The sequence below is a fragment of the Polistes dominula genome, unplaced genomic scaffold (genome assembly GCF_049000335.1).
Source record: "Polistes dominula isolate Pdom_NZ unplaced genomic scaffold, Pdom_raw_medaka contig_20, whole genome shotgun sequence".
Classification (NCBI taxonomy): domain Eukaryota; kingdom Metazoa; phylum Arthropoda; class Insecta; order Hymenoptera; family Vespidae; genus Polistes; species Polistes dominula.
In genome coordinates, this window is record NW_028301147.1 from 97436 (window position 1) to 113800 (window position 16365).

Genomic DNA, 16365 nt, shown 5'->3' on the forward strand with positions numbered 1-16365 from the left:
AAATGCATTTGAAAAATTGTTTAAACAAGCATTGGTAAGGATTACAAGTGAATTTGTTGAAACGTTCATTAATGACAAATAGGTTTAAATCGAGTCGTAAAGCAAGTTTGATTCTTGTCAAATATACTTGAAAAGTGTAGCGAATCCAACATTTTTTGGCGAAAAAAGGAGGATCGAAAGTAAGAGAAAGGCAACGTAGTAAGAAGAAGAAGAATGGGGAGGAAGGGGTGCCGAGCTTAAAGGGCGTCAGGAAAGAAAGAAAGAGAGAGAGAGTGAGCGGGAGCGAAAGAAAGAAGGTGGAGAAGATGGGAAAGGAGGATGGACTGAAGGGAGCGCGAGAGGGGTGGGTGGGTCGTTATTTTTGTGCCTGCTTCGTCTTTAATTTCTCCCCTCCCCGCGGACGGCCACGGCGCGAAAGAGCCAAGCAAAGCCGAGCAGAGCCGAGCCGCGCCACGGATAGTAGTGCGCGCGGTTGTCTTAGTTCGTATGCATATCTCAGTGGCTCACATATTGATTCAGGGCGTCATTACGCGTCTTAGCTCGGCCCACTCCCCGCCCGCCCGCCCCCATCCACCCCCCATTCACCCTCCTGCAGCTTCCCGCGTGGTGGTTCGGACCACCGAGCAACCTTTCCTACCCTTCGCCACGGAAGGGAAAATTCTTCTTGCAGACCGCTTCGCTCCGCTCCGCTCCTCTCTCCTTGCCAGTCATCGCTATCTACTCCCTTAAGAAACAAGACACGCAAAGTTCTCTTACCTTTCTTTTTCCAGAGTCTACCGCGGTACTCGTGGCTTCCATCACCCTCCCCGACTCACGTGCGGCTACACATGAGCTACGTATATATATATATATATATATATATATAGCTTACCTCCTTTCTATCGGACCTTCCTTACTTTTCAAACTTCATACCAGTTAGTTATTCAACATACTTTGCCATCTTTAGAGCCAATTAAAATTTTACTTCCAACTAAAAAACTCTAATCGATCGATCGATCGATCGGTTAGAGTGGATCGATTAGAAGATCCAAAAATTCATTTATCAATTATTTGATCTGGTTGCAAAGTTATCCGATAACTAAGGCATAATTTATATCTACATATGTAATTTGGCTACTATTAACAAATTAAAACATTAATAGAATTTTAATAGAAAATATAAGAATAGAACAATGTTAATTTTGCAACATAAAATAGCATAAGAACTAAAACACAAATATTCTCATATTATTTCATAACCGTTACAAGAAATATTCAATTGTTAAGTATAAATAATTTCTTTAAAACTAAAATCAATTAAATCTCGATACTCAAAGGAAATCTATTATATCTATATATAGAAACAAAATATTTATTTTTCTTTGGTCACGTATGATTATTTTCATGACACTTATTATCACTTATTTTTTTTTACAAAAACATTTAACAACTTACTTACTTACTTACTGCATTTAACTAAACTTATCCATATTCTCTTTCGTTAATTATGCCCAATATTTTTACGGGAAGTTACAAACTTGCAGTGCCCTCTTGCGATCAATTATATAAAACAAATACAAACATTCTCTTATTGTAGGATAATTTTAGCGGCAAATCTACAATTCGTATTACATACTATAAAAAAAGCGTTAATGTGAAGGAAATTTTACTGAAAAACTATGATAGGAGATTATTTTTAAAAGAAATATCAAAACTTGGTATCAATGTTTACCGAGAACTACTACCTTACTAACGCGTTCTACGTTATCGACATATCTTTGGAATGCATACAACCAATGCGTATATAATATTTACCGACAATCGGTATTAATGCAACTTTAAATCTCGTTTCAATAAAATAACAGGAATTTTAGGAATACTTGAGGATTATTGATATCATAGAAAATATTTTTAAAGAAATATATTTTTTAATGATTTATTTTATAAACAAGCGTATAGTTTAAAATAATAAAAAAGTATGGAAATATAATACTTTACTATATTTTATCATTTAAGCATAAACATGGATATTAAAAAGATGTAGAAACAGATCTACAATAGGAATATTGTACAACAATTAATAATAATAATATTATAGTAATATTAATAATAAATGAATAAGAAAATAACGATCTTAAGTGTATAGGCAAACCGTGAATATTTGAAATCGATAGAAACAGATAATTGATCTTTGGACGAACCTAAGAACGTCGATAGATAGTAGTTTTACTTTCCCTTGAAACGTGTAGAAATAGAATATTATTTATTTGGCAACATGTATTATATTATATTTGTAATCATTGAACGGCAAGGTATATATTTTCTTCTGAGCATACTTTAAATCTTCAAATTAAATACCATACCCAAAAATTGTTCGTAATGAATAGTGATAACGCCATCCAAGTCTGTATCTAATTGCCGAAAAGCTGCGGTTAATGTCTGTAAAAAAAAAAAAAAGTTTAATAACTTGTAATGATTTTCTACAAACTTAAATAAACGTTAATACAATTTCTTGTCGTTGATTGATTTCTTACATGAAGAACGACGCAGCACTGTATAAAATCATCAAAATATATGGTTCCTCTACCAGCTCTGTCATATTTACGTATAAGATTATCTATCGTATGTTCTGACAAACGATATCCAAAATGTGTCAGAGCAGTTTTTAGTTCACTACGATCAATATTACCGCTATTGTCACGATCAAACGATCTGAAGCAATTTTGCCAATCGGTAACATACTTCCAGAGTGCTCCGAATTCTTCAAAGCTGACAGTTCCTGTTTGATTTTTATCAAACATACCTGAAGAAGTAGGACTAGTTTTTTCAATGTCAAACATACCTGTGTCAACAGAATAAATTCAAAGCTAGAACGCTCTTATAACAAATGATCATGCAAAATGTGAACTAAAACACCAAATATTTCCTAATTGCATTACACTTGTGTGTATGTACTTGTGTATGTACGGGTGGATCAAATTTTGATCTAAGGACTACTTGCATGATCGTTTGTAGAGATCGTTTGCTAAGCTTACCGATCATTAGGCGAACAGTTTCCGGGTTAAAAGGTGTCCAGGTACCATTTGAGAGCGCTTGCTGTAATTCATCTGCCGTAATTGCACCAGAACAATCTTTATCTACCCTAAAAATGAAATTATTACTAAGCGCTACCAAGAAACCCTAACTGTTGCATAGAAAAACATCCAATTCTACCTCTACAGATTATGCTAGATTATGCTTCACAATCTTTACATTATAATAATATAATAAATCAACCTATATAGGTTCGCATAATCGTTAATTATTCGATAATTAAGCTATTCACTTATCACTATATTATATGTAGTTACATAGCAATAAGTATGTATTATAAACGTATAATTACCTTCTAAACACATCCCACAAAAAGTCTCTGTTTGGTATCTGCGATGTGAAAGACATTTCGACAATACACGCAACTACTTCAAGTAATAATGATAAAACTTTTTCAAAGAATTCAAAACCCGATTAAAATTGCAATGCTGTTAACGATTTTATACTCTTCTATACTCTTTTAATATCCTACTGAAATATAAAAACAAATGACATAGAATAATATCGAATGAAATTGTTTGTCTACGTTCTTTTAACTAGCGTCGTCAACACTATACCAAGCTTTCCACTGCTTTCCACTGCTTTCCACTGCAACTATTTCCTTCCCACGTCATTCTTTACTCACCGATTCTTTACTCATCACATGCATAACTATTACCCAATCGCGGATATTCCACCAAAGTATACGTCTCTTGTGATTGGCTGAGCTTCATTCTGATCAGATTGTTCTTACTTATATATGTTACTTACAACATTCCTACGACAAAAATATTGTAAAACAACATAAATCATGATTTCATTTGCAATTTATAATTTACTTTGATTGGTTTACTTGTAACTTTTATTAAGGAGAAGAATCTATGTTAACGGTTAACGTACTTAACCTCTATTTACTTGAATTTTCATAAAATACATCTGAATAAAAATGTTGAAAAAAGTCATCGTCGTTTAGTAGTACATGATACATGTAGTATAGGATGACAATAGCATTAGGACAAATAATCACTCTTTATTAGTACATTTGACAAAATTGCAATGAATTCAGTTTCGTGTTAGAGGCTATTGAAAATGCATGGATGGCTTCTGTTAATTCTGCTTACTACTATTGTGAATTTTCCATGCTCCAATTGTGTACCTTAGCCAAATTAAAACTAAATCTTTGCCCATTTGTAGCCAACTCCAAAATGGGATTATTTTTGATCCTTCTATTTCTGTCCAATTGACTGCAACTTCGGTAACAGGAATATTAAAATGTTTGGCGATATAAAGCATTTCGACATCAAATGCCCAACGTTCAACGTGTAAAGTTTCAAATATGCTTCTCGCAGATTCTCTTGTTAGTAATTTAAAACCGCATTGTGTATCTCTAATACCTCTTACGCACAAAAACCAAACTAAAAAATGAAATGCGTGCATCAGAAATAGGCGAAAGTAGGAACGTTTAGCAGTTTCTTCTTTTTCTAAATGAGCTCTCGATCCACAAATGACAGCATGCGACAATGCTAATTTTTCTGGCTCAGATAAATAATCAACTGCAAGTTAATGTTTACATAATCAATTAATTATTTTTCATGTGCTATAGTTAAGAATAAATGAACTATAATCCAATCGAATAGGTAATGTATTCAAACTAAATGTATTCAACTTACATCCTAGCGTGTTTCTTAAACTGTCATTTAATTTGTCTAGGTCAGCAAATAAAGTAGCACCGTCTGCATCAGCGAACAACAATGCGCTACCTCTGGAGCTCAGCATACCCTTTAAATAAAATCAATACAAAATTCTGCGATACAAGTAATATTAATATTTTAATTATACGTTTACTAAAAGGTACTACTACTTAATACTGACCAGCCTAACGGCACCACCCTTACCCCTATTTTTAACAAGAGCCAATACTCTCACGGTATCAAATTTGGAAGCATAATATTGAGCAACTTCTACAGTTTTATCTGTACTTCCATCGCTAACTACTATTACCTCATAACTATGACCACATCGTTTTAATTTCTCCAGATATTCTAAACATTCGTCTAACATTGGTGATACTAAACAATCAAATGATATGAAAATTAAATGATATTTTTTTCAAAGCTTTAACCGATTCAGTTATTTACTTATTAAAAATATAGTCATTACATCTTTTCTCCTCGTTGTAGGCAGGTACAATAACACTTAAATTAACACTCCAATTATCGTGCAATGAAGGAAAATCTTGATATTCCTTTGTTTTGTGATCGAAGAAAACCTTTTCTTTTCCATCCCGCCATATTTTTGGATAAGCTTGCGTTGTTACATACAATATTAGACAGAACTAAAAAATATACAATATGATCATAAGATATACCAAAAAGTGCATTTATGTGCATTTATGTGCATTTATGTGCATTTTCTCATAATACTGAGTATACATAATATATAGATCTGTAAAAATTAAGTTATTTTATTTATTTGTCATTTGTTTCATTTCATCAACCATCTATATTATTCATAAAAAATAATGTATACTGTCAAAATGAGGGATATAACCACTAAACGTACCACGACGATTATACACGTAACTATTAACAAAATATATAAAAATAAATTCTCTATTAATTCCATAGCAGCATCGAGGAATAATTAACATCTACAATATATTATTATGGAAATAGAAAATAGTATTAAATAAATTCCATTATAAAATTCCAATTTGATCCAAAGCTAGATGATAACGGAATCAGTGATGTCAGGACGTGGGATTTTTTCCCACGTGGGAGCCTTCGTGCGCATGCGCATGCTGACGTCATAGCTCGACGGCGATTGTTTCCATGGACGTACGTATCTATATGCAACAGTAGATACGCGTAAGGGACCTTTCCCAGTCGTTTCCCGCGTTTTTCCTTAAAGTCAAGCTGAGTTTCCTAATGTTATATAATATAATGAATTGTAGAGCAATGTTAGTGTATCAATTACATATTAAAAATACAAGCAAAAGTTGTGATATTACACCATCTGTAATTTCTACCGTATTTCAATTGTCACGGGGGTCTAACGATACCCCATATTTGAGTGAAGTATATACCTTACTGAGGATTTGGTAGTGTACATAGTCTGATATGATTAACGAATCACGGCTCGACTTTGCTGACTGACATGCTAGCCAATCACCGAGCATAGTGTAAACATAATATAACCTAATAAATATAAATAATTAAAAGTGTGTGTGGCATTAGCTAACTATGGTATATATATATATATATTAATTTATGAATTTGTAAAAATATAATAAAAATGTTTTATTAATTACTTATTTATGATATTTGACTGACTTGAATTGATAAACTCATTGTCAGTGAAGAATCCCCTCCATAATGAATGAGTGTGTGTTATAAATAAAGTTATATATACATATATAGTTAGCATATATGGTCAAATGGGTAATGCGCATGGGTGCGTTCTCAGAGAAATGTTAAGTGTGATCCATGGAAGATCGTGGTGAAGAAGATTCAAGTGTTAGATTAATTAATTACTTACTTTGGACGTTGGTCCTATTTATTTTTGTATATATTGATATAGGTTGAGAAACAAGTAAGAAGAAATTTAACAAATTACTTAAAAACTTCATAAATTTACACGTATGTTATAAGAAAAACATAATTCTATATAGTATGTGAAGGGAATAAGAATTTTGAAGACAATTGAAAATTGCCACTTCTGTACGATATTATTTATAGAATTTCTTCGATTTTTATTGATAAAGATAATAAAATGGAAGATATATTTCAATGGTGTCGCGAAGGAAATGCTATGCAAGTTCGTGTTTGGTTGGACGACACTGAACATGACATGAATCAAGGGTAAATATAAATTTGCTATTTCCTTTTTTGGAGAAGTCTTACGAATGTTGTGGTTTCCGTATATAGTTTAGATTTCTTATCACCAACTTTTCCATTTGAATTTTCATTAACGTAATAATTAAGTACAAATAAATTTTAGTATATATATATATATATATATATATATATATATATATATAGTGTTTTTTAATAGTTCTCCATATTAAGTCATATATAATTATTACTATTTATAATAATAAAGTGTGTAATTAGATTGTTTTCATTAGCATTGTCATTACCATAAATATGATTCATTGTTCTATGTATAGCGATGACCACGGATTTAGTCCACTCCACTGGTGTTGTAAAGAAGGCCATCTGAAATTGGCAGAGTTGCTAGTTAGTAGAGGAGCACGTATTAATGCTACCAACAGAGGAGATGACACTCCGCTACATCTTGCATCTGCACATGGACATAAGGAAATTGTTCAGTTGGTAAAAAATAGATATATGTATATATTTAATCTTAAAAAGATCTTTACAATGGACATAGTAACAGAAACATTAAAAAAAAACATTTGTTTGACAATAGTTATTGCGAAATAAAGCAGATGTAAATGTAACCAACGAACATGGAAATACTGCTCTTCATTACGCATGCTTTTGGGGTGACCAAGCTGTTGCCGAAGAGTTAGTAGCTGCTGGTGCCTTAGTATCTATAGCTAACAAAGATGGTGATACTCCTCTTGATAAAGCTAGAGGACACTTAGCAAAAAGACTACATGGTAAGATTGATCAACCTGTCCTATATGAATCTGTCATATTGAATCTATTGCTTTGATTTAATGTACTATTTCTTTTAGATATGGCAGTAGAATATGGACAAGATTTAAAAAAGATTCAATTTAAAGATCAAAGTTGGCTGGGATTAAAAACTAGGAGCAGTAAGTTGATTCATTTGAATGGAAGAATAGAGAGAAAAGAAGATAAATATAATATATATATTTGTATTATTTGTAGGAGATGCCACTTTATCGAGACACAAAGGTATCAACATGGCAGATCTTGCTTTGCATACTCATTTAGCAAGTACTCCAAGCGGAGACACTTGGAGAGGACGTTGGCAAAATAATGATATCGTAGCTAAAATTTTAAATATACGTGAGTGTACAGCACGTATATCCAGAGATTTTAACGAAGAGTTTCCAAAACTTCGAATATTTTCCCATCCAAATGTTCTTCCGGTTCTTGGTTGTGTAAATCAACCGCCACAATTAGCGACAGTTTCACAATACATGGCTAGAGGAAGTTTGCATAGGCTCTTACATGGAGGTACTGGCGTTGTCGTTGATACTGCACGAGCACTTCGCTTAGCCCTTGATGTGGCAAGAGCTATGGCTTTTCTTCATGGATTGGAAAGGCAAAATAGATGCAGGTTTCAACTCAACAGTAAACATATTATGGTACATAATAAATATGCTGCTATTGCCCTATTATATCTATATCTGTATCTATATATATATATATATATTATTATGCGCATTTTTATTGAAACATATATGCGTTTGTAGATCGACGAAGATTTAACTGCTCGTGTAAATATGGCAGATTCGAAATTTTCTTTCCAAGAGGTTGGACGTATATACGAACCAGCCTGGATGTCTCCGGAAGCCCTTAGCAAAAGACCTGCCGATATCAATTTAGAAGCTAGCGATATGTGGAGCTTTGCTGTTCTTTTGTGGGAACTTGCTACAAGAGAAGTGCCTTTTGCTGATCTTTCTCCCATGGAATGTGGAATGAAGGTAAACGAAATGGAAATTGCCAACGCGATTATCTGTCTTCCATCTATATATATGTCTCATTATATATAGTTATATAACTATGTTTACAGATAGCGTTGGAAGAATTGCGTGTTAGTATACCACCAGGTATATCTCCGCATCTTGCCAAATTAATCAGAATTTGCATGAATGAAGATCCAGGGAAACGTCCCTCATTTGACATGGTCGTACCTATTCTTGATAAAATGAAACGTTAACGGTACTAAAAATGAACAAAATTAAATCTCCCAGAAATATCATAATTTTACTTACTCTTTTTACAATACATGTGCTTTTCGAAACAATATTGTTTCGAATTGTTACGACTATAACATATTTTATATTGTTTTATAGAAACTAAAACATTATCCATGTCTCGAAAAAAAATATAGTTGGTTAAGTATTTTCTATAGTTGTATTGTATGTAATATATATTGACCAAATTGACCAAATTGACCAAATTGACCAAATTAATGCTACGAAGAATATAACAGAAATACTATATATTTCGTATATATATATATATTATAACGTTGCCACGCCGGTCGCAGTAACGTTCGCTCATAGATGTTTAGAAATCAAAATGTGCTCAATAATACTAACTGCAAGAACAGATGGAGTTATTGGCTTGTTTACATCTCCGACCGATTTAATGTTTCAATTTGAAAGATTTCGTTACGATAATCAAACTCTTTTCCAATGTGTAACTGAAAACTGTGCACGTAAGTAATTCAAATCTTCATAATGTTGAAAAGACTACAAGCCGATATTTTAATACTTTGACTAGCATTCATATTTTGCTACAAAATTATCTCCTTTAGTTTAAATTAATTATTGTGTAATAATTTTTTGATTTATGCATTAAACTAGAAAAAAAATGATGAAAAAAAATTTGTACGCTTCGTTACATGTTTTTCATCCTTGATTATGTAACTAAAAATTTTCTTTAAAAATATTTTATCTTATTTATTTTTAATGACTTTATCTTTAGATAAGTATAAAAAAAAAAAAACTGATATATACGTGATTGTAGGTTTTCTTTAGTATTAGATAACTTCGAAGTAGCTTGATAAGTACTACAATACGAAAATGTCAATTATAGTAAACGTACGTCAGGGACAATTGAAGGGTTATTTGTGCGAAAGCGTTTTAGGGACATCTTATTATAGTTTCAAAGGAATACCTTTTGCCGCTCCTCCTCTTGGTCCATTACGATTCAAGGTATTTCATTGTTTATTTATGTATGTATGATTGTATGCTGATATGACAGTGCATTTTTGGTAGCATTTAAATGACTTTAAAATGAATTCCATTTTGAATGGGTGTTAGGATCCAGAACCTCCTGCTTCATGGACTGGTGTCAGAGATGCTGGAAATGTAGAGGTGAATTTTTGTGTACAGCTGAATGAAATGTTACCAAACAATATTATCGGTAGCGAAGATTCTCTTTATCTCAACGTTTACACGAATTCATTCACGGACAATAAAGCTGTTATAGTTTTTATCCATGGAGGTGGATTTGTTCAAGGTTCTGGCACCGATAAATTTAATAAACCAGACTATTTTATGAACAAGAACATTGTTTTCGTGACTATTAATTACAGATTAGGAGTTTTAGGTACAAGACATTCTTACGCGTATTTCTTTATTTTTCATTTCATTGAACAATAGTCAAGATTGATAGTTGAAAATAAATGATCTAACGATTAATAAATGTACAATTTTGTTGAACATTTGAAAAAGGATTTTTCAACTTGGATGATGAGGTCGCAGCTGGTAATCAAGGTTTAAAAGATCAAGTGGCAGCATTAAAGTGGGTCCAAGAAAATATCTCTCATTTTGGAGGAAATGCTAATAATGTAACGATATTTGGAAATAGCGCTGGTGCAGCATGCGTTCATTTATTAACAATATCGCCTATGGCAAAAGGTACTGTGTTTTTTTGCTTGACTTTATAACTTGCCTTAATTAATTATTCAATTGTAGGTCTTTTTCACAAGGCTATATGTGCAAGCGGAGTAGCGACATGTCCTTGGAGTATAGGATTAAGTAAGCCAGAAAATTGCATTAAACTTGGACAAATGCTTGATTTCTGCGATTCGAAGGATCCTAAAAAAGTCGTTGAATTTCTTCGAACGGTTCCAGCTGAGGAACTTATAAGGGCACAGTTCTACATGACTGAGGTATGTTTAAAACACTATTTCAAACACAATTAGTATTTCAATATTATATTTCTCAAAACATTAATGAAAGAAAAATGATTAATGAATTAATAAAAAAAAAGAATGTCAATGATATACCGGCTGGACCTGTTATCGATGCCAAATCCAAAAATCCATTTCTCCCTCGTCCGCTTAACGAACTCTTGAAAAACGACGCTGATATACCGATGTTGATCGGATATACGAATAATGAGTTTATAATGTTCTTAAAAAGTAAGCACAAATTGTTTCAAATTCTTATGTAATTTTCTTTATCCACATATTCTTTTCCATCGTGTTACGACTTATGGACGAAATGTTCAAATCTTTTTTTATTCCTTCGGTTTAGAAAATAGCGACGAGGATTTGAAAAAAATGGATCAAAAAATGAGATATAATATTGAACAATTAGCAATCTCAAAGGAGCCAGAGAAAATTGAACGATTAATGAAAGATGTGAGAAATCATTATTTTGGAAACGATAAACCAATAAGCAAGGAAGATATTCCGTCTTTGATCAATGTTATGAGCGATATATATTTTTGTCATCCAATCAATAACATAGCCGATGATCGTAGAAAGAGAAAGTGTGCACCGACATATCTGTATAAATTTTCTTATGTTGGCGAAGAAACGACAATTAATCAATTATTAAGACAAAATGAAATACGATCGGAAAACTTACGTTACTATCCAAAGGGTACATTTTTTACCTTATTTAATGAATATCTTAATTAATATCTTTTTTTCCTAATCATATTTCTTCAAGTAATCTACAGAAGAGAAATATTTCATCTTTAGGTGCATCTCACGCCGATGAATTATCTTATCTCTTTTATTTACCATTTTGCAAAGTTACAAATCCTTTACCACCAGCGAAAGGAACCAAAGATAGGGATATGATCGAACGACTTACGTATTTATGGACTAATTTTGCCAAAACTGGGTAAACTTTTTCATTTATAATTTTAATTATATAGTCACCTATTTGTGTGTATTGTTTAAATATAGATTATATTTTATAATGTTTACAATTATACTTTTTTTTTTAGGAATCCAACGTCATCGTTGAATGAATATGTTAATACTACCTGGACACCTGTAAGTAAAGATACTCTTACTTATTTGGAAATAAAAGATATGGTAAATTGTCCATTCAAAGATGAGTTAGCAGAAATGATTAAAAAACATGCTTAAAAAATGAAAAATATTTTAATCATACGGCGGGATACGGTAATATTCTATGGTTCATATATTATTATTATTAATTATCATTTACGAATATAATATATTATAAATTAATATATAAATTAATATATATATTTGCAAGCGATTTCTTTTTCGATATATAGATCACGATAGATAGATAGATAAGAAGATCATGTTTTATAATTACAATTTAAAAAAGCATTGAGATTTATTTGACAAAAGAATCAATTCGTAGAAGCAATTCGTAGAAGCAAATGTCATCGTTGTTCAAATAAAACAAGGATTATCCCTACTTTTATCCTCAATACGTATAGGTTCTATTCCTCTTGATGTAAACACACGAAAACAGTTACAGCTTAACCGTCGAACTGTAAACAAGACGGTATCTCGAATACCGACGAGCGCCTGACAACAATATTATTTTCCTTTAACTTTTTTCCCTCAAGGTCTTATTACGATTTATTTTCATTATTTAGCATGCTTTTTTAAATTACAAGATCTTTTTTTAAATATTTCATGGTTGTTAAAATGAATTTGTTTCTTTTTCTTTTGAGTCAGATAAAAAGTGAAATTTTATCTAAATCTGTCTTATATAACAGAATGACAGCACAATAAAGAGAATTTTGTTGATGGTTCGAAAATGAATGGAAAATGATACGTTAAGGCAATAATATCTCTGATTATAACAATACTCGTGTACATTTTATTTGTCACTAATTGTAAGTATCTACACTAACATTATATAGACACGATAGATTTTCTATGATTGTTTTTCTTATTAAATTTCTATTCGATTATAATTGTATGCTTTCGCGTGCGAGTGAGCGATGAAATGAAAAAGAAATTTAAATACGGTGTTGCTAGTTTGTCGGAATAGAAAAACAAAACTAAAAAAGACTCTTTATTTATTCCAAAAAGCAAAGACTCGTTGTATCCTTTCGTTGTGCGGTTTACCATTTGCCATTGTTGCTGCTGGATACGGCCGATGTACGATTTGAATTTGCGACGTTGGCGATGATTTTAAGCCCGCTGCTTCCTGTTCAAACATCTTTGCTCGACGACTAACATTCCCCGTAGGCACGAATTTGTCTCGATTTCGAACAACGATCATCCTTGCATCCTGATTTTCAAAGGTATCTATCGAACCAAACCAACATTTCATTACGTAGTTAGTTTACTTTTAGTTATGCGACGAAAAGAATGGATGAAATATAGGCTTAAGATTAACAAAAGAAAGCAATAATTGTGAAATAATAATTGTTAGAATAGCTACAGACCTTCGTGAACGTGATTAGTCTCACGCGAAGCCTTAATTGGGCTATTTTGCGAGGTAGCCTCGGTACTCCCTGTATCATATCTCAAAGATTTTGAACTACTCTCATTGTCCGTTTCTTCTTCGATGATTGAAACGATTCCCAACTCGTCTAATTGCAACGACGAAGTCGCTAAATTTGTAATGCAATCGCCAATTCCGGAATCACGCGAGTCACCTCGAAAGACTCGTCGTTGATTTTCAGATTTATCGGATACGTAATCTCGATCGATTTCGGATAATTTGCTTTCTTCATCTTTTACTTCGTCTTTTCCTTCGTCTTTTCCTTCGTCTTTGGCTGCTTTGCCGTCCGATTCTTCTTCCAAAGAGATATTGACTTCCGTTTTGTAACAAAACGAATAGAGACTACTCTTTCGTCTGGTTCCTACGAATTCGTTGGAATTTTCTTCTAACTCGATCATCGTATCATCAGAATCGTTTCTTCTATTCGTACTCGTGAAAGAGTTTACAGGTTTCGTATCCAAACACTCAGCTGTCGTCGTCGTTGGACTTTTTCTACTGTTCGCCGAAAGAATTGCCATTCTTCCTAGTGCACGAATGGCATTTCCTGTTTTCTATTGGAACAAACGAAAGCGTGCACACACACGCAAAACACATACAATACTCACACACTCCTTGTGAATTTAATAGCACGAGAGGAAGAGGATTAAAAAACATTACGGTATTATAAAATAAATGAAATCTAAAAGCGTGTTTTTAACTCGCTTTTATGCACTCTATTATGTATAAAAACAAACTTGCAGTTTCTTCAATACATCATGCACATGCTATTTGCCAAACTTTCCAATTTAACGTATAACAATCTTTCAATTTCTGTATAAAAGATGTATTATTTTTTTTTTTTTTTTTTTTTTTTTTTTTTTGATATCGTTAGGATTGTCATTAAGGCAAAAATGAGAAAATATCGAATGTCAAATATAAGGAGTAATATTTACCTGCCACTTTCTACGTACGATAAATTTCTTTAGCTTGTCTGTCGGTAATGCCACTCTACTCATATTTTCAGTATGTTGAACCATCCACGGATGTTCTAGACATTGCTTTGCCGACATACGCGATCTACGAAGTAATCGAATATCGAACATTGAAATATTATTTGATGATGCTACTATTGCCAATATTAATACTTACTCTTTTCTCTTAACGAGCAAACCAGTGATAAAGTCTTTAGCATTACTAGAAATAGCATCGAAAGCTTCGTGATCTAGATCATAATCTGCTCTCGTTATGTTTGCAAAGGTCTCGGCATCGTTATCCCCCATAAACGGTGATAGTCCGGTTAATCTGAATTAGCAAACATATTTAATAGGACAATATATGTCCAGATGATATATTAGCTATATTTTGACTGGAAACACTTACAGTACATAACAGATGACACCAACGCTCCACATATCCGACTCGGTTCCGATCGGTTCGTAACTTATAATTTCAGGTGGTATGAACTCTGGTGTACCGAACAAAACTCTGATCGGTGTGTCTGGTTTAAGGGTTTGCGCTAATCCGAAATCGATAAGCTTGATTTGATGCGAAGTTCGCGTTCGACACATTATGTTTTCCGGCTGTAAACGGGTTTTTATTAGCAAATATTTCTTCCCCTTTCGCGCGTATTCCCTTCCTAAATCGGAATCGGAATTGATTTCTCTTTCTCTTACCTTCAGGTCCAAATGTACGACATTATTTTCGTGCATGTATTCAACCCCCTCGCAAATCTGTCTCATAAAAAGTATGCTGTCCAGTTCGGTTAAAGTAAAATCATCTGCTACCACTCGCTCGAAAAGCTCACCACCGGAAATACTGATAAACGATATTAATAAATATGAAGACCAAAAGCAAGTACTATATAATACTTACTATTCAGTGATCATTATTGTTTCTCGAGGACCTTCGAACGCAGCTGCTAGAAGAAGAAGCTTCGGATGTCTGAGCATATTCATAATATTAATTTCCTCGCGTACTTGTTCACGATCCTTGCTTTTGATCGTTCGAACGAATTTCGCGGCGAAACTTGCATTCGATGATTTTTCGACGACCCTTTTTACTACGCCATAGCGACCTTTACCTAATTCCTCGAAGACGTCATATCTATCGACGAATAATTGCGAGTCCTCTGCATGAACCGTGCGAGCTTCGAAAGCTGCTGAGAACTCTGCAAAGAAATATTATCTATTGTAAGCAATGAAGAATAGGTCTTAGTTTAAGGAGGAAATATTTCAATATTTTTCATTACCTTCCTCTTCCTCCTTTTGTATAATCGTTTCTCCTTCTTCAGGCATTCTAATGAACTCGGATTCAACACTGGGTTCACCGACTCCATGAATATTTTCTCCCCTGATCCTGAAACGGTAGCTTTCACCAGCAACGATTGAATTCTTTGACGATGGGAGTACTGTGTGACTCAGAGAATGACATGATTCACCGATAACTGTCCACGAATTTTCTTCTGCTCGGTTCATCTCGATAGTATAACCGGTTACTGTACAGCCACCGTCGTAAGCCGGTGAACTCCAGGTAATTGTTACCGAATTATTCGAACTTGTAACGCTTGGAATACCTGCCGGTGGATCTGGTGGTCCTATAATTCAAATTACATGTTATTATCGAAGCAACGCCAGAACAAATTACGACGAACATCAATATGTTTGGGTGGGGAACACCCAACTTTATTAGTCAATCAAAACTTTAGTGATTGTGAAATGTGTATTGACATAATTATATGTTATTTTTGACTGATATTGTGTGCTATGTCATAACAGCGATATCAACGTCGTATATTACCCAATTCCATTGTTTTATTGTCTTCGTAGATAGAAAATATTGAACTTGAAACGTTATTAATGTGCCATTCAGTTAAAGTAAAGTAAGTAAAATCGAAGAACACGTTTCATTATGTCGAAGCGATAAATATTGAC

General features: G+C 33.2%; 5 protein-coding genes across 9 annotated transcripts in view; 2 read left to right on the forward strand and 3 right to left on the reverse strand.

Moving 5' to 3' along the window:
* Positions 1-1885: 1885 nt before the first annotated feature.
* Alg-2 (Apoptosis-linked gene-2) lies at positions 1886-3768 on the reverse strand. 2 transcript variants are annotated; one of them, XM_089177474.1, is made up of 5 exons: positions 3630-3768; positions 3365-3543; positions 3015-3121; positions 2514-2821; positions 1886-2418 (listed from the first exon to the last, which is right to left on the reverse strand). In XM_089177474.1, exons 2-5 carry the CDS (start codon positions 3418-3420, stop codon positions 2317-2319), a joined length of 573 nt encoding a protein of 190 aa, XP_089033600.1. In that variant the 5' UTR covers positions 3421-3543; positions 3630-3768; the 3' UTR covers positions 1886-2316. The 2 variants fall into 2 exon arrangements, with proteins under 2 accessions (XP_089033600.1, XP_015178365.1); XM_015322879.2 differs by having other exon boundaries at positions 2514-2782; positions 3365-3667.
* A 293-nt stretch (positions 3769-4061) lies between these two features.
* Positions 4062-6453, reverse strand: wol (Dolichyl-phosphate beta-glucosyltransferase wollknaeuel). Its single transcript, XM_089177473.1, has 7 exons — positions 6362-6453; positions 6064-6248; positions 5614-5975; positions 5212-5386; positions 4924-5120; positions 4722-4830; positions 4062-4604 (listed from the first exon to the last, which is right to left on the reverse strand). The coding sequence occupies exons 3-7, from the start codon at positions 5674-5676 to the stop codon at positions 4159-4161; spliced, it is 990 nt and encodes a 329-aa protein (XP_089033599.1). The 5' UTR covers positions 5677-5975; positions 6064-6248; positions 6362-6453; the 3' UTR covers positions 4062-4158.
* Positions 6454-6506: 53 nt separating this feature from the next.
* Ilk (integrin linked kinase) lies at positions 6507-9122 on the forward strand. Of its 4 annotated transcripts, none has more exons than XM_089177469.1 (8): positions 6507-6642; positions 6789-6911; positions 7220-7385; positions 7483-7675; positions 7754-7834; positions 7911-8353; positions 8462-8692; positions 8782-9122. In XM_089177469.1, exons 2-8 carry the CDS (start codon positions 6823-6825, stop codon positions 8926-8928), a joined length of 1350 nt encoding a protein of 449 aa, XP_089033595.1. In that variant the 5' UTR covers positions 6507-6642; positions 6789-6822; the 3' UTR covers positions 8929-9122. The 4 variants fall into 4 exon arrangements, with proteins under 4 accessions (XP_089033595.1, XP_015178360.1, XP_015178359.1 ...); XM_015322874.2 differs by having other exon boundaries at positions 6512-6642; positions 6815-6911; XM_015322873.2 differs by having other exon boundaries at positions 6537-6689; positions 6815-6911.
* A 142-nt stretch (positions 9123-9264) lies between these two features.
* LOC107067397 (esterase E4) lies at positions 9265-12809 on the forward strand. The gene is made up of 9 exons (XM_015322871.2): positions 9265-9432; positions 9744-9931; positions 10040-10328; positions 10454-10639; positions 10697-10893; positions 10995-11145; positions 11261-11611; positions 11713-11857; positions 11964-12809. Exons 2-9 carry the CDS (start codon positions 9800-9802, stop codon positions 12106-12108), a joined length of 1596 nt encoding a protein of 531 aa, XP_015178357.1. The 5' UTR covers positions 9265-9432; positions 9744-9799; the 3' UTR covers positions 12109-12809.
* LOC107067396 (uncharacterized) overlaps positions 12796-16365 on the reverse strand; it is a 36402-nt gene continuing 32832 nt past the window's right edge. The window contains 8 exon segments of the mRNA XM_015322865.2: positions 12796-13257; positions 13398-14007; positions 14389-14512; positions 14585-14737; positions 14816-15015; positions 15109-15250; positions 15308-15602; positions 15684-16028. Coding sequence (XP_015178351.2) covers positions 13022-13257; positions 13398-14007; positions 14389-14512; positions 14585-14737; positions 14816-15015; positions 15109-15250; positions 15308-15602; positions 15684-16028 — 2105 coding nt within the window. The 3' untranslated portion in view covers positions 12796-13021.

What these genes read in the sequence shown, in the direction of transcription:
- Alg-2 (XM_089177474.1), bottom strand. Translation starts at nt 3,420, where the DNA reads ATGTCTTTCACATCGCAGATACCAAACAGAGACTTTTTGTGGGATGTG. An exon ending in TTGTGGGATGTGTTTAGAAG is followed by an intron (nt 3,122 to 3,364) that starts GTAATTATACGT and finishes TTTCATTTTTAG; the next exon opens with GGTAGATAAAGATTGTTCTG. An exon ending in AACTGTTCGCCTAATGATCG is followed by an intron (nt 2,822 to 3,014) that starts GTAAGCTTAGCA and finishes CTGTTGACACAG; the next exon opens with GTATGTTTGACATTGAAAAA.
- Ilk (XM_089177469.1), top strand. Translation starts at nt 6,823, where the DNA reads ATGGAAGATATATTTCAATGGTGTCGCGAAGGAAATGCTATGCAAGTT. An exon ending in ATAAGGAAATTGTTCAGTTG is followed by an intron (nt 7,386 to 7,482) that starts GTAAAAAATAGA and finishes GTTTGACAATAG; the next exon opens with TTATTGCGAAATAAAGCAGA. An exon ending in CCATGGAATGTGGAATGAAG is followed by an intron (nt 8,693 to 8,781) that starts GTAAACGAAATG and finishes CTATGTTTACAG; the next exon opens with ATAGCGTTGGAAGAATTGCG.
- wol (XM_089177473.1), bottom strand. Translation starts at nt 5,676, where the DNA reads ATGGAATTAATAGAGAATTTATTTTTATATATTTTGTTAATAGTTACG. An exon ending in TTACGTGTATAATCGTCGTG is followed by an intron (nt 5,387 to 5,613) that starts GTACGTTTAGTG and finishes TATATTTTTTAG; the next exon opens with TTCTGTCTAATATTGTATGT. An exon ending in CTACAACGAGGAGAAAAGAT is followed by an intron (nt 5,121 to 5,211) that starts GTAATGACTATA and finishes TTGATTGTTTAG; the next exon opens with TATCACCAATGTTAGACGAA.
- LOC107067397 (XM_015322871.2), top strand. Translation starts at nt 9,800, where the DNA reads ATGTCAATTATAGTAAACGTACGTCAGGGACAATTGAAGGGTTATTTG. An exon ending in TTGGTCCATTACGATTCAAG is followed by an intron (nt 9,932 to 10,039) that starts GTATTTCATTGT and finishes AATGGGTGTTAG; the next exon opens with GATCCAGAACCTCCTGCTTC. An exon ending in ACTAATTTTGCCAAAACTGG is followed by an intron (nt 11,858 to 11,963) that starts GTAAACTTTTTC and finishes TTTTTTTTTTAG; the next exon opens with GAATCCAACGTCATCGTTGA.